This window comes from Corvus hawaiiensis, chromosome 15, assembly GCF_020740725.1.
Source record: "Corvus hawaiiensis isolate bCorHaw1 chromosome 15, bCorHaw1.pri.cur, whole genome shotgun sequence".
Lineage (NCBI taxonomy): Eukaryota > Metazoa > Chordata > Aves > Passeriformes > Corvidae > Corvus > Corvus hawaiiensis.
The window spans coordinates 3,228,516-3,243,228 of record NC_063227.1 but is presented as its reverse complement, the minus strand read 5'-3'; the positions used below and the strand labels follow the sequence as shown (position 1 = coordinate 3,243,228).

Sequence of the window (14,713 nt, the reverse complement as noted above, 5' to 3'; positions counted from 1 at the left end):
AAGGAAAGGGAAAGGCACACGAGCTAAAAGTGATGGAAACATCAGCGGAGCACGATGTTGTAAAGAACAGAGGCGCCTAAAAGCGGTTGTTAAAAACAAGGAAACCTCATAAAAGCTTTGGCTTTTGACTCTGAAATGTTGACTTGCAATTCACCTTCCCGCGCTGCAAATTTGGCTTTAAATCAGATCGAGGAAGGGGAAATAATCACAAAGGCAACCCAAACATTCCTTTGAACTTGACCCAATGGTGCAAAACACACACAGAGAGAAGGCACCTTTCAAAGGACTCCAAACACCAACAGACCCACACACGATTAAACACGTTTTTTCTTTTTTAATTTAATTCGAAATAAGAGATAAGAAATAATAAATCTTCAATAAAATATATAAAATTGTACAAGGCATCCCTTTCAAAGGGATTCTCCTATGATGGGAGATCGGGGGTGAGGGGAAGGGAGAGAGGAAGTTCATCTATAGTGGGTCCCAGGCAGCATCAATGCCTGGGTCAAAACAAACCAAAACCAGCAAAACCTCGTGGCTTTTTTTTTTCTCTCCTTTTTTTCTGATTTTTTTTTTTTTGTTTCATTTCTTTCCTCCACAACAGCATGCTAAGAAAATAAATCCAGGAGAAACTCTGACTTCAGTGCTCCACAGCCTTGGGAGTAACTTCCTCATAAACTTTAGCAAGAGTAATACACATAATACAAGAGTTACAAGGAGAAGCCTGGGGAAGCTGCTGCCAGAGCTCCCACGGGGACAGAGAAGTCACACAGTCTCTATCACCCGTCTGTCCTGCTCGTGGGGCTGATTGTGACACCCGGATCTCTCTTTAGAAGGGCTTGAAGCACGAGTCACTCCTATTGGCATCCTTAGAACGGAAGAAAACTCGGGGGGTTCTGTGTAACACAGGCCGTGGCAAATAGAAACCCCACAACATCCCCCAGAAGGGTTCAACAATCCTTTCTGGGAACAACCCATGTCTTCCTCCCTTCTCTCCTGGCTTTCCAAGAGCATTGCAGAGCCAAGATTACCTGGCTGCAGCTAAAAATTTCTAAGCACGCCAATAGGAAGAGATAAAAACCAGCCTAAGAACCCTCCCTTGCTCTTCGCCTCCCCTCCCAGTGCTTTACAAAGGCTGAAGCTATTTATACACATAAAGGCGTTACAGGAGCCGTGGTGGGGAAAGCTGGGCTCTACATTTAGAGGCCCTGCTGCTCATCTCACCGAGGTTCGGGATGCAAAACTTTGCCCTCTCCCCAGAAATGCAGGGATTTGCTGGCTCTGAACTTCACTGAGACTCCACCGGCTCTAGTTTCTATTTACACGTCTCTAGCTACAGGCTCTGCTGTCCTTAAAAAAACAACCAAACAACAAAACCTGGATTAGACCTTTTTATTGCCCTCCCCCCTGCCCCCATGTGAAGTGATGGCAACTTAGAGTGTGGCTCAAGGGCACGCACCCCTCTTATTTTAAACCCATGGTGGGCCAGGAAGGTGTCAGGGAATTTCTGCCTCCGTATGATAAAATTCCTTTTTCACCCGTTCTTTTTTTAACCTAGTTTTACGTGCACTGGATGAAACCCCTACATTTAATCAAATTTTTTTTTTTTATGTTGGTTTTTATGCTTTTTTTTTTTTTTTTTTTTGCTTTCAGGAGCAGACTCTGCGTGCTCAGAGCACTCTCAGGAGACGCCCAACCCGTAGCAAACTCCCAGACACTCAGGATGCCAGATAGAAGCGTGCAGAAGGAATGGCCAGTACTGGTTGGGGTTCTGCCTTCTCAGGGCTGGACAGGATCCACCAGGAAGTCTGTGTCGGATCTTCTTAGGATAAGTGGTACATGCTGTATCCAACGGGAGTGGCGTAGAGTCCAACGGGCGGGATGGGAAGCACAGGTCTGTGAAAAGGGTAGGATGTCCCATACAGGGAGGCAGCCTGGATGGGGGAGTTGATGGGGAAAGGGAGGCTGAACCCCGACGGCAACATGGGCTTCGCTGCCATTTTGAGCTTCTCCAGCTCGGCCTCCTGCAGTCTCTTGGCTTTGGCCCTCCGATTCTGGAACCAGATTTTGACCTGGGTCTCTGTGAGGTTGAGGGAGCTGGAGAACTCGGCTCTCTCGGCGATGGACAGGTACTGCTTCTGGCGGAACTTGCGCTCCAGAGCCAGCAGCTGGGAAGTGGTGAACGGGGTTCGGGGCTTCCTGTTCGTCTTGTGCTTCCTCAGGGTGCAGGCAGTGGGGCTCAGGTGTCCTGCAAGGAAGGGAAAGGCCGGTTATCACAACAGCAGGGACAGCCTGGAGCTCTGCAGGGATGCTGTGCCTGGTGGGTGTCCCTGCGATCCCCTCCAAACACGGGATCCTTTGGCAAAGGGGCTCGGGAAATGTCTTCCTGGCCAAACTTAAATTCACAGCACTTCAGCTGATGTGCTGGGAAGGGAAGTTTTGCCTCAGCGATTTCAAAAGGGACAGAGGATTCACAGGTCACTTTGGGAGCCACTTCACAGGGGTCTAGAGCACACAAACCAGGACAACTCCAATAAAGCACAGGACAAACACCACAAAAGCAGGAGATTCCCAAAAGGACAGAGGGCAAGAGGAGAGCTCAGCCCTGCTCCAGGATTTCCCCACAAAGCGCAACAAGTGACAGCTGAAGAAGTGGATCTGACAATTTTAGTGGTTCTGCTAATGGGACATTTTTCCTTGCTGTTTCTTCTTCCAAATCAAGCTTTTCCTCTGCTTATTAACTTCGATTTTCAGTGAGTATTTTCTGATTATCAACCAGTATAAAAAATGTCATACATGAAATCCCTAATTATGTTTGGTCTTTGCATGTACGACAAAAAACCCCTAACAAAAACTCAAACAAGAAAGCAGCGCTCTTTTAATTCAACATTTTGCTTTTATGACATTTGCCAATTAAAAAATAAAACAAAACCCAGACAAAACTTCAGCATTTTGTAGCCAATAAAAGCCAGAAAATCCACCACCTTTTGTTCCTGCCTTAAATCCCAGCCAGGTTAGGCAATATTCCTGGGATGGCAGAGCGCTGACTTGCCTTTAGATTAATTTAGCACTTCACTAATAATTTTGCAATCTAAAGAATAACTAAAAAGCAGGCGGCTGACTTCAAGAGCTCGGTAATTTGGCTGTGTTTTGCTCACTCCCGGGGCACAGGACAAGTCACCCTGGCCAGACACAGCAAGTGACACCCAGGCTGCCCAAAGAGGCTGCTGAGTTTTGTTCCCGCTGTGGTGTCTGCTTCAAATGCTTGTCAGTATTTGCACTTTGGGTTTTCTGGACTCATTTCTCTTTTATTTTTAAAAATAAACCAGACTAAGAAGCTGTTTAAGCATGTATCATGCAATTAAAAAAATCCCACAAGGGAATTGTTGAAAAGTTCAGAAAGGGGAGGGAGAAAACAGTTACAGCGGGAAAAAAATCAAACTTCTCTTATTGCTCTTCCTCTGGATACCGAAAGCCAAAAATAAAGCTTTTTTAGGAAACAGCTTGTCAAATATTGGCCTGCGATCCCACCAGGGCAGTTTAATAATTCAGGTGCTCACCGTGACAGCTGATTCACTCCTAAAACTGCATTAAACTAAAGCTACAGCAAGCCGACCCTGAATTCCCTGCCGCTCAGCCCGTTGTTCCACGCTATTTTTAAACCCAGCGCCTTTCTTTTCCCAAAGTGAAGCCCTCCCCAGACTCAGCTGCTCGCAGCAGGGACAGGGTTTGGAGGGATGGCCCTGGCACCGTGTCCCAGCACCTTCCCCTGCTCTCGGGTGAGCCCGACCCGTCCCAGCTCCTGCCGCGCACGGGGAAACCGCAGGAACATGTTTTCCCATGAAATCCCGGGAAATATTCGCCCCGGGATACAGCCCAGCCTTCCCAGGCTTCTTCTGTCGCAGCCCCTCGAAGGATTGCCAGGCTCTGATAAGCAGCAGGGACCGCAGCCCCCGGAATTGCGTTTATCCCGTGCCAGTCCCCAAGCCCTCACTGATTTGTTTCACTGTTTTTTCTCTTTATCCTCCTTTTCCTGGCCAACACCGGACAAAAAATCATCATTTGGAGAGGGTTCCCTCTCCGTGTTCCTCAAAATTCTAACTTTTACAGCTTTTCCCTCAGCTCATCCCACCCGTAATATTAATATTAATATTAATATTAATATTAATAACAATAAATCGAGGGGCGGTTTTTAATGTCAAAGCTCTCCATGGATAGGCAGTTTTCCTGCGGGAGAACCGGTCATTGCCTCCTGCCGAGGTGGGAAATCAGGAAAATGGTCGAGGCCGAAGGATTTTCCCTGCCCTGATCCTCAGTTTTCTCCCCAGATCCCTCGGAAGTCACTGGAATTCCAGCTCCTGAAGTCCTTTACAAAACTATTTTGCCAATCCCAAGAACGAAAAATTTTCAAAGAGAAAGCAGAGAAATTTCGAAGGGGAAAAATGTAGAGGGAGATTATTAGGCCGTGTCTAAGTCTGGGGTTTTGGGCACATTTAGAGAAAGGGTCCAAGTAGGGGCACACGCTTCTTTTCATGTTTTTTTCAGCACACTTGGGGTACCTGAAAATTAAAAACTGGAGCTACACAGGGCTTGCCACGGGCGGGATGCCTTCCTCCTGCCCTCTCCAAGCACGACAGAAATCAAATTAATTCGGGGTTATCATAAAGGAAAGGAAGTGGATGAAAGCCAAATCGAAATTATTGTTAAAAAAGAAAATAATAAGGAAAGCTGTAATAGCACTAAACTTTCCTCTTGCAATAGTAGATAGAGGAAAAAATTCCGTGAGACAGTTCACGTCTGTAAAATGTCTAACTTAAATAAAGCAGAGTATGTAATTTCCACCAGGCAAGTTTGGGATGCTGGGACGAGAGGGGATAAATCCTGACACAGGTGTGCAGCTTCCCGGCCATGGGAAGGCAGGAAGCCTGGCACGGCCGGCATGCTCCTTCCCCTTCTCCTGAAGAATGTTTTGGAACTTTTAATTTCTTAAAAGCAAATTTTTTTCCTTTTTTTTTTTTTTTCCCCCCCAAATCGCACGGAAAGCGAAACGCGGCTCAGAGCCGCTCGGACTGCAAAGGGGTTTCAGAAGTGACCTGTCACCTCCGGAGCGAGTGTCCCTAAGGCGGGGGACGAGGTCGGGAGGGATCGCGGGGGCTAAAGGGGTCAGGACCAGTTCGGGGAACTTTGACAGGCTCTAGAACTGATGGAGGGACAAACCCCGCGCCGGGAGCCAGCGCGGAGCCAGCTCAAGGTTGGAAGGGAGAATTCCCGAGTTTAAGAGATTGCTGCGCATCGCGGATGGGAGAAGGGAACAGGGAGAAATTCCAGTTGTTGTTGCAAGGGGATAACATAAATGGACGAGCTGTCTGCCAGGGGGTCGAGAGTCGGGAAAGGGAGCTGGTCCCTGGTGATTTCTGATCTTTCTGTGGCTTTGAAGGCGGTATATATTTATATACCGTATAGAAATACACGTATAGAAATATATAACTCTATAAATATATAACCGTAATAAATATGTGAAGAAGTATGTAAATATACCTAAAAATCACACACATATGAATACCTTTAAAAGTACCATGGAATCTCAGAATGTTTTAGGTTGGAAAGGACCTTAAAATCATCTCCTTCCATGGGCAGCGACACCTTCCACTAAAGCAGCTTGCTCAGGGCCCCATCCAACGTGACCTCGAGCACTTGCAGGGATGGGAATACAGGATATAAAACCGAAGGTAAAATACAGGATTTATGAGCATTTATCTCCGTGCTGCAGCGCATCCCGCCCGCCCCCGCCGCTCCCGGGCGCTCGGCACTCACTTGGCGGCGGGGAATATCTCCCGGCCTCCGAAGGGATCCAGGACGAGCCGTCCTCCGAGTTCTCCGACTTGACCGAGGCGGTGTCGAAGGTTTTTGTAAGCGCCCCGGGCGGGCTGTGCGCGTCCCGGGAGCCGTGGCCCGCCAGCAGCAGGTTCCTGGAGGTGCCCACGGCCGCCCCATCGGCGCTGCCGCCGGCCGCGGGCAGCGGCGGCTCCTTGGGGGGAGGCTTCTTGTCGGACATGAGCGCTTCCACGCTGAACGGCAGGCTCGACACCTTGACTTTGTGGTGCTCCTCGGCGCCGGCCGCCGGGCCCTCCTCGTCGGAGGAGAAAACCTCCTTGGCCTTGTGAGGGGAAGCCATGGCGGTGCGGCGGAGCTGGCGCTGCCCGGCGAGTGCGGCGGAGCGGGCCCGGCCGCCCCCCTTTTCCCCCTCTGGGGCTCCCCGCCGCTGTCCTCCTTTGGCGAGCGGGGGAGCCGCCCCGCCGACCAATCAGCGCCCGTTCTGCCGCGTGACGTCGTGAGAGGCGTCATCCCATTGGCTGAGAGCGCGCGGGGGGCGGGCCCAGCCGGCCCCGGTGGCGGCGGTGCCGCGCGGGGAGTTCCCGGCCCGGCCCGGCCCCCCGGTCCCAATTAGGGGTTAATGACACTCGGGCCGCCCGCCGAGCGCGCCTGGCCCGGAGCCGCGCAGGGCTGCAATCAGAGCAAAGCGAGCGGGGAAAAAAGTAAAACATCGCCGCGGTAATTAAGGCTGATGATGAGGCGAAGAGGGAACTTCAGAAGAGCGCGGCTCTGCCCCCTCTCGCCGCCTGCTCGGCTCCTCCCCGGGCGCCCCAGGCTCATCGCGGACCCCCGCGCTCATCCCGATCCTACAACGCCCCGTCAGGGACCGCCGCACCCCCGCCCCGCCGACCGTCCCGGAGCGGGGTCCGTCCGCCCCTTCCCTCCATCTCCCCCAAACACGAGTCCCTTTCCCGAAGGAGAGGGGTCTGGGGATGGGGGATCAGGGATACGGCATGAGGGAGACGGGATGCGGGCCCCGCGCAGCCAAACGCTCCCGCGGTGAAACGCGAGCGCCGCTGTTTGCGCCGCTGGTTTTTCATCCATTTTTTTTTCTTGTTTGCGTTTCCAAGGCAGCAGGACCCAAGTCGGGCAAAACCACTCTGCAGAGGTTAGATCTGTAATTATTTTTTTTTTTCCAGCGTCAATTACACACGTGATGGATAGATGAGCTTTAATAAATTAGGGGCACGCAGCCCTTAATTAAAAGTCATATCAAACCCGTACTTTGAAAGCGATTCTCTCACTTTTTGACTTCCTACCAGTGGTATGAATAAAGAGTATCCTTTAAAAAGCTTTTATAATTACAGCGCGGATAAAAGCGAATACATATTGTTCTTTTCATAATTATTTTAATCTTGCGCCGGGCGTTATTTCATGCTGTGCCCGCAACTTTCTCAGGTGTTTAGTTTGTTTTTTTTTTTTCTTTTGTTTTCCAACGTCCAGGGTGGGCAGTGTCTGGGAGCTGTTTTGGTGTTATAATTTATAAATTAGGGGTTTTTTTAGAGCCACTATAAACCACCCTGAGAAGACGAGAGGCACAACTCCTCTCCCCAAGCCCCGACTTCAGGGGCAGCTCGGACAAAGCTGCGGGCTCGGTCCTGCACGGCTGCAGGACTCTGCTCCACGAATGTTTGGATATATCCCTTCCATAGAACATGGAGGGTTTCATTAGCTCATCTTTTGCCCGGTTTGGACTCCTGACTTTCAGGAGCAGCACTTTTGGAAATCTCCAGCCCTGCAAATTGCAACTTCCCAGCTCGCAGAGGATGGGGCTGTATGGAGTGCACTGTACTGGGCCCAGGGGTCCTCCCCACCCCTTAAAGCCCTGGTCATCCCTCCCCACTGGTCAGCCACCAAATATCTCAGTGGCCCCAGCCCTGACAGCATCTCGTCTGGTGCCAGGGAGAGCAAATTGGGACCGCGGCACGGGATTGCCATGTGGGAAGGAGTGTGGGAGGACATGTACGAGAAGCCGTGTTACAAAACCCCACTCATCAGCGGGGCTAATAGCAGGGTTTGCACACTCATTACTGATTGCTGGCAGTGTTACTGCAGACCTCGATGGGTTAAGGATTAAAGATCTGCGGAGAGAAGCGATGCCTTGCACTGCCTCAATCCAGCCAGCCTGGCTGCCACATTTCAGTCGGCAGAGCCCCGATTCGGGCTTTTCTCCGAGGGTGAAAATAACAGTTAATGCCACAAGCTGATGCCTCTCCAGCTGCCCCTGCTAGCCCCAGTTTGTCACTTCTCCTTCCCCACAGGGTTCATGTCTTTGCTGGGAGGTACCGAGACAGCAGCCAGGCAGCCTCGGCCTTGCAAAGCTCTGCTGCTGCAGTGGGGTTGACTTTGCCCCTCTTCTCCCCCCCCCTTTCCCTTCCTTTCCCTTCTCCATGCTTCCTGCACCGTGACAAGTAAATGAGAATTGATGGACACGCAGGAACAATGTCTGTGTGTCAGGAACAATGCACCACCCGTGGAAAGCCATTGTGGGGCTGCTGAAAATGCCGCGGATAATTACACCGCGCCCCCAAAGTCAATGCCCGCTGGAAGGGCGCCTGGGGAGCCACAGCTCGGGGTCATGGTGACACTGATCACGTCCCTTGGGTGCCGGTTCTCTCCCCGGTTGTGCGCCGGGTGTGCAAGCTCTGTCCCCGTGGACTTGGAGAAGCTCCTCTGCGCTGCTGTATTTGGGGAGGCCGGAGGAAAAAAGGGGACCAAGGGACAAGCTGCTCTCGGTGCTGTGAAGTACGGAGCACAAGTTGGCTCATCCAGCCTGGTTTGGCTGAATTTTGGGTGCCATAGAGGCGCCTGGGATAGCAAAGCATGGCAGGGTTTGCTAGTGGTGTTTTCCCTCTTCAGCCTCAGGCAATCTCCAAATTGGAGCATTTTCTGTCTAAAGTCTGAACTTAGAGATTTCTATCCTCTCTCACCCCTCCCCTCCTTCATCCTCCTGCTGTCAGTTAAACACCAGAGGATGAAGCTCCATACGGTACTGAATGTCTGCACGGAAACCTCGCCGAGACGAGGTTTGGAGAAATTTCTGGGAATTAAGCTTTGCCCCCCATCCAGGATCGCAGAACGGCCGCCCAGCCTCAGACCAGCAAGGAATTCTCCCAGCCCGAGGAAACGACGTGAATCTGGGGACTTTCCCCTGCGCCGGGCTCCCCCTTTGTGTCCCCGATGAGACCCCGGGGCTCGGCCGTCGGGGCTCGGCGGGACCGGGCCGGCTCTGGGGGCCACGGCCGGGTCCCAGGGACGCCCAGAGAGCCCCCAGCCCCCCGTGCCCCTCCGTCTCTCCCCCTCCCTCCCGCAGCATCAGCCCCGTGAGCCGGGGAGGGCTCTGGGCGCCCCGGTCCTGGGGCTCTCAGCTGGAGCGGGGCGGGGAGGGAGGGAGCGCAGGGGGAAGAGAGACGCTGCAGACAAACTGAGGCTGTTTTGCAGGCGCCAGGAGCGGGGAGATGAAAGGGAAGCTCCTGGGGGAAGTGGCTGTGCAGTTTGACCGGCTCCAGCAGCAGCAGCAGCAGCAGCAGCAGCAGCAGCAGCAGCGGCGGCCCGTCCCGGCCAGCTCCGCCTCCCCCTCTGCCTCCCCCTCTGCCTCCCCCGGGCTCCAGGCTACCCTTGGGCCCACCTCCGCCTCGCTTTTCCCAGCCTGGAGGCGGAGGGAGGTGTCGGGCAGGCAGTGCCGCAGCATCCTCGCTCCTGTATCCATCAAGCCGGGAGCAGCATCCCCGCCACGAAATTCCACAGCATCGTTAGTCTGGGATAGCTGGGGATGGTGGATTTGGGGGAGGGGGCTGTCCGACATCCCCCTCCCCTTATCGGTGTAAATCAGGAGGGAGCTCACTGGGACCATTACACGAATGATGTCCCGTGTCCCCAGTCCCGTAAAGCAGCAGCCTCTGTCCCTCACAGACACCTCGGGAGGACAAAACGCCCGTGGGCCGTAGGGAGCGCGTTTATTCTCCGGGAGGGAAAACCTCGCGAGCATTTCCCCCTCCTTTTGTGATCGATTTGGTTAATAATCCGTTTTCTAGAGACAGGAGATTTTTTTTAACGAGCCGCCGTGAGGCTGGCGTGAGGACATCCTTCAAGGAAGGAAGATAAGGCTCCCGATTTACCTCGAGAAGGAAAGGCAGGAAAATGGAATCAGAGTGGGCATCAAGCGTAAGTTTTGCCCCGGAACGAGGTGTACACCGAGGGAGTGTTTGATGTGTCAGAGGCTGGGAGATTATTGTTTCATCGCCTTGCCCCAGATGAGACCCGGAGCCAAGAGAAAGGCGTTGTATTAACAGTAATACGCGTTTATCTCCAGACGCTAGAAAGGAATTAAAGAGAGCTGAACATCAGAGCTTCCGAGGGATCAGGGCTGGTTACCGACGCCTCGATCTAGATCCCCCTCTGGATTCCCGAAGCCGTTTTGGCTGACAGCTCTTGGCTGCGGAGCCAGCTCCGAGTGGTTTGAGAGGGGACCCTTCCCGGAGCATCCTTCGGGGGGACGCGTCCCGCAGAGCCGGGAAGGGGGCGGGGGGCTCTGCCCCGGCTCCCGGGGCGCGGGGAAGGTGGAAGCGATGGAGCCGAGCTGCGCTAAGCGCAATCACGCGTTGTAATTGTCCCCTGTGTCACCCGACAATGATCCCCATTGATCGCACCCGTGTCATCCACTCGTTTGGACAGCGAGTGCACAACGAACCGTGCTCGCTGCTCAACGCCAGCGTCTCCTTTCGCACCCGCCGAGGGTTGTTCTCTCCCCCTCTCTGCGCAGGTATTTGATTTACCAGCAGATATTTATTCTGCTTGGCAAGAGGCAGGAGATAGCTGGGAGAGATCAGATGTCTTCCTGCTCAAAGCAATTAACAGTTTTGCCCTTAAGGACTGAAAACGATTTTTTCTTTTTGCCAAAGTAATAACTTTTTAAATAAACACAAGGGGAAGGTTCGAGGGAGGAAAGCGCCGGTAGGGAGGTTAAATTTACGCGCAGAGAACTCGCGGTCAAGAGGATGCTTGGAGACCGGGATTTTGGAGGTGATGCACGGCCCCTGGCTGAGAATCTCAGCCAGGGGCTCCAGGGTTGTCCTGCGAGCCTGGACCCCGGGGAGTCCCTCTGTGTCCTGGAGGCCAGGGCCGGACCCCGCTCTCCCCAGAGCGCAGGATCGGGCCCCGTGGAGACAACCCCCGGGCACCTGCTGGAGCTGCACAGAGCCGCCACAGGACCCCCCAAATCCACCACTGGAAAAGACGTGGGCAAAATACTTTAGGGTCTGGCCCCGGTGCCTCCCGCCCCGTCCCCCACACCCCGAGGGCAGAGGGACGAACCCCCGAGACTCCCCAGAGAAGGGGAACGTCAGGGGTACCTTCCATGTATTTGTTTATTTATTTTTAAGAGGCAGAGAAAGGGAAAAAACCCCACGATCTATGTCCTTAAAACGTTTTGTTTTTTCTCTCCCCCGGACTCTTTCTGTTTGTGAACGGTTTCCATCGAACTCGTTGCAGGGAATCCTAATAATCGCTCACACCTTCCTGTCTGTCTGGGCGATGAATAAACCAGCAAGATTCACCTCAGCCAGGGAAGCAACGCGTGGAGAGTGAGAAACTCAAAGCTCCTGTTTTGGCTTAGATTGGAGCACCCGATGATTGCCGGAGTCTCCCCACCTTCCCGCAGAAACAAGCAGACGGGTTTTATTTTCACGGGCGCATTTTATTTTAGTTTGTCGAATTTCAGATAGATTCGTTTTCGGTGTTTCGCCCGCTGCCTCCCATCAGTCTTGGAAATGCAGAGGGAATGCGGGATGCGAAACACACTGAATGAGAGATGCACTGAACTGTCCCGTGCCCAAAGGCAGCTCCCATAAAAGCCCCGTTATTTATGCAGTGCATTCGCGGTGTGATGTGTCCCACGCTGGATGCAATTCCACAATTACAATTCTCTTCTGTCGGTTATTTTTTTCCTGTTCACCTCCTCGTCATCATTTCCCAAATCTATCCCGAACCCCTCGAATGATCGCAGCTTCGCGACTGCCGCTTGTCTCCCATAATTTCCCATCTCTTTTTGATTATCCCGGACGCTGTAATAAACCGATCAACAAACAGCTTTTGAGTTACAGGCTCAGATTTGGTACAAATAGATTGTGAGGGTGCCAGACTCCGTGAGATCAACCGGCTGATTTCTTTACTTCTCGAACCTCGTTTCTGCAAAGAAAATTGAATTTTTCTTATTTGTTTTCCGAAAAAAAAAAAAAAGAAAAAATTGCTGAAGTGAGATTAAGGACTTTTACTATTTTTACTCGGTAGAAAGAAGACGGGGACTGACTCTGCAGCTGTTTGGGGCTCGGTTTAGCTGTGCCCGCTGGCTGAGCTGGGAGATGCTCGGGCTGTCCCGGTGCCCCCGCAGGGACACCCCGCGCTGCCTCCCGCGGTGTCGCATCCCTGGCCGGCCGTGCTGGCTGTGAGCTCAGGGCTGGCTGCTGCCAAAGCCGCGGGGATCCCCGCAGGAATCTGGAGACAGCCAAAATCCTCATCCCAAACGTGCTTTTCCATCCATCCCTGTCCTCTCACCCACGGCGTGGAACGTGAGTGGGGTGGGCAGCGAGCACATTCCACTCCGGATTCCAGCCAGCCCTCCAAGGTTACAGGGATTTTTCACCCCCCGCTTTATTTAATTACACTCAGGGCTCTTTCACGGCGTTCGCAATGACTCTGATTGCATTTCGAGCCGATATTAGCCCAGGAGTGAATGCCACCGGCGTCCCCGCCACGGTCCGCAGGGGTGGGGAATTTATTTGGATGCTCCTAATTCCTCTGTCGATTGTATCGGTTCCAAGCCTTTCTAAGCAGGGCAACAATTTTTATTTGTCTGTATAAATGTATTTGCACAGAGAGTTATAACAAGCAGAATAAATCATACTTCAGAACGCAGCAGATGTTGGAAGGATGCTCGTTCAGAAAATGATGAAATTAAATCCATGCGACTTCTTTCACAGATTTATTTCGCCCAGACTCTCAGAAATCAGAGAGGAGAAGAATCCCCAACTCCTCTATCCCTGTTAGTATAACTTTCCCTCTTTCTACACATGTAAGGTGATTAGAAATATCCAACAGTGCCTTGTTCCCATAATTTCCCCACTGAAAATAACCCTCTTTCTAATGTAAGAGTAAGTTCTATAAGCACCCACGTGCTTACAGAATACTTCTAAAGCAATTTCATTTGTAGTCTCTAAGACATAAAAAATTTAAACATTTTGCAAGTCTAACTCTGAGGTGGCTGCTTGCACAGATTTTGGGGCAGAAACACTTCAGGGAAACTTTGTCTGTTGTCTGTTTTAAGGGATTTTGCTTCTTGTAAAAGACTGACTCGGTTTTCTGCACTTTTTACTAAAAATCTGCATTTTCCTCTGACTGCACAACCCCAATCCATTCCACTGAAATGCTCCTTGGACAGTAGCCCCCCCACTGCTCCTCATCTGCAAAAATCTCGGTTATCCTATAGACAAATCAAATTGTTTTTTCTATGCTTGTTCTTCGTTGTTTGATAGTGGTGCTAACAAGACCACTGTGCCCAGAGATGCTTTTGGGATTTAAGGGTTTGGTTATCCCGCCAGTGGCTTGGCTTTGGTCAACTTCCCCAACTGTGCTGCATCAAAACGTGGTGCAGAATATTTCAGGATGGATGCAGCTCAGTCTCCCTTCCTGAGAGCAGTGACAATGTTGGCGAAACGTGTGAAGCAGAGATTTGTACCAAGCAAAGAGATTTTTTGCAGTGTCAGGGTGTTTGAGCGTGATAATGGCGAGCTCTGGATATTTAAGGTTCAGTTAATAGAGGTTTTATTTCATTTGATTTACTCCAGATGGTTGTCAGCCACAACACAGAGGCTGAGACAGCAACCAGAGCTCCGGCGTGGAGGAGGCTCTGCGTAATGAATTTTCATTTGGCCCACAGCAGATAAGAGCCCAGGCAAGGCTTGGATCTGCAGCAGTTGGGATTCCAGAGCCCTGCTCTGCACAGGGGGAGCAGGAGAGGGCTCGGGAGGTGGCTGCACAGCACAATGAGAGCCAGCTCCGTGTGCGCCAAGAAAATCATCTTAAAATTACGTTAACAGTTTTCTGTGGAGGGATAAATCTCGAGCTCAAGCAATCAGGAAAATTTGGTCAGCCCTGGTGTGCAGTGCCAACACCGGCTCTGATTCTCCATCATTCCTGGGGTAGCGCCAGCAAAGTCAACCTCGTTGTGACCTAACTCCAATTACAACTGGCCTAATCAGCCCAAGCTCTAATATGGTAACAAAGGCTTTGCATGATCCAAAATTCCCACCAGATCTCCTGGAGCATGACCAGTACCACCTAAACCCACAGCACACAGAGCAGACAGCAACAGAGACTTAAAGCTCCCTTTGTTTGTTCAGCACTTCCATTTGTGCTTTAAAGAATACATTTTCTTTCTGTGTGTAAATACATAATTCACAAGTATAAATTCTTAGTTTATTCAGCCAGATTTTGATTTCTTTGGTCATGTTTCAAATAGGTGAAGGTTGTGAAATCTGTGATTATGGGAAAAGAGGGAAAATTCTTTGACATGAACATCTACCTGTAAATAATAAAGGGCAAGTGGCAGGAGCCCTCACAGGGAATTGCTGATTGCATGATTAGAGGAGTTATTGGTGTGGTAGAATTCAAAGAGGATAATGCAAAAGGCAGATTATACTCAATAAATATGAAAGTTGCTGAAGCCTTCTGGGAAACTCAAGAAGCTTTCCCCCCTAACAACTGTTTCTTGCAAGTGTAACATTATTGTTAGTGATTATCCATTTGCTTTTCTTTCCTGGCAGAAAAGCCAGCATGCAAAATC

General features: G+C 51.4%; 1 protein-coding gene across 1 annotated transcript; it reads right to left on the bottom strand.

Annotated features, from left to right (window-relative positions):
- Nucleotides 1-319: 319 nt before the first annotated feature.
- MSX2 (msh homeobox 2) lies at nt 320-6,251 on the bottom strand. Its single transcript, XM_048320251.1, has 2 exons — nt 5,815-6,251; nt 320-2,248 (listed from the first exon to the last, which is right to left on the bottom strand). Exons 1-2 carry the CDS (start codon nt 6,173-6,175, stop codon nt 1,824-1,826), a joined length of 786 nt encoding a protein of 261 aa, XP_048176208.1. The 5' UTR covers nt 6,176-6,251; the 3' UTR covers nt 320-1,823.
- Nucleotides 6,252-14,713: the final 8,462 nt, after the last annotated feature.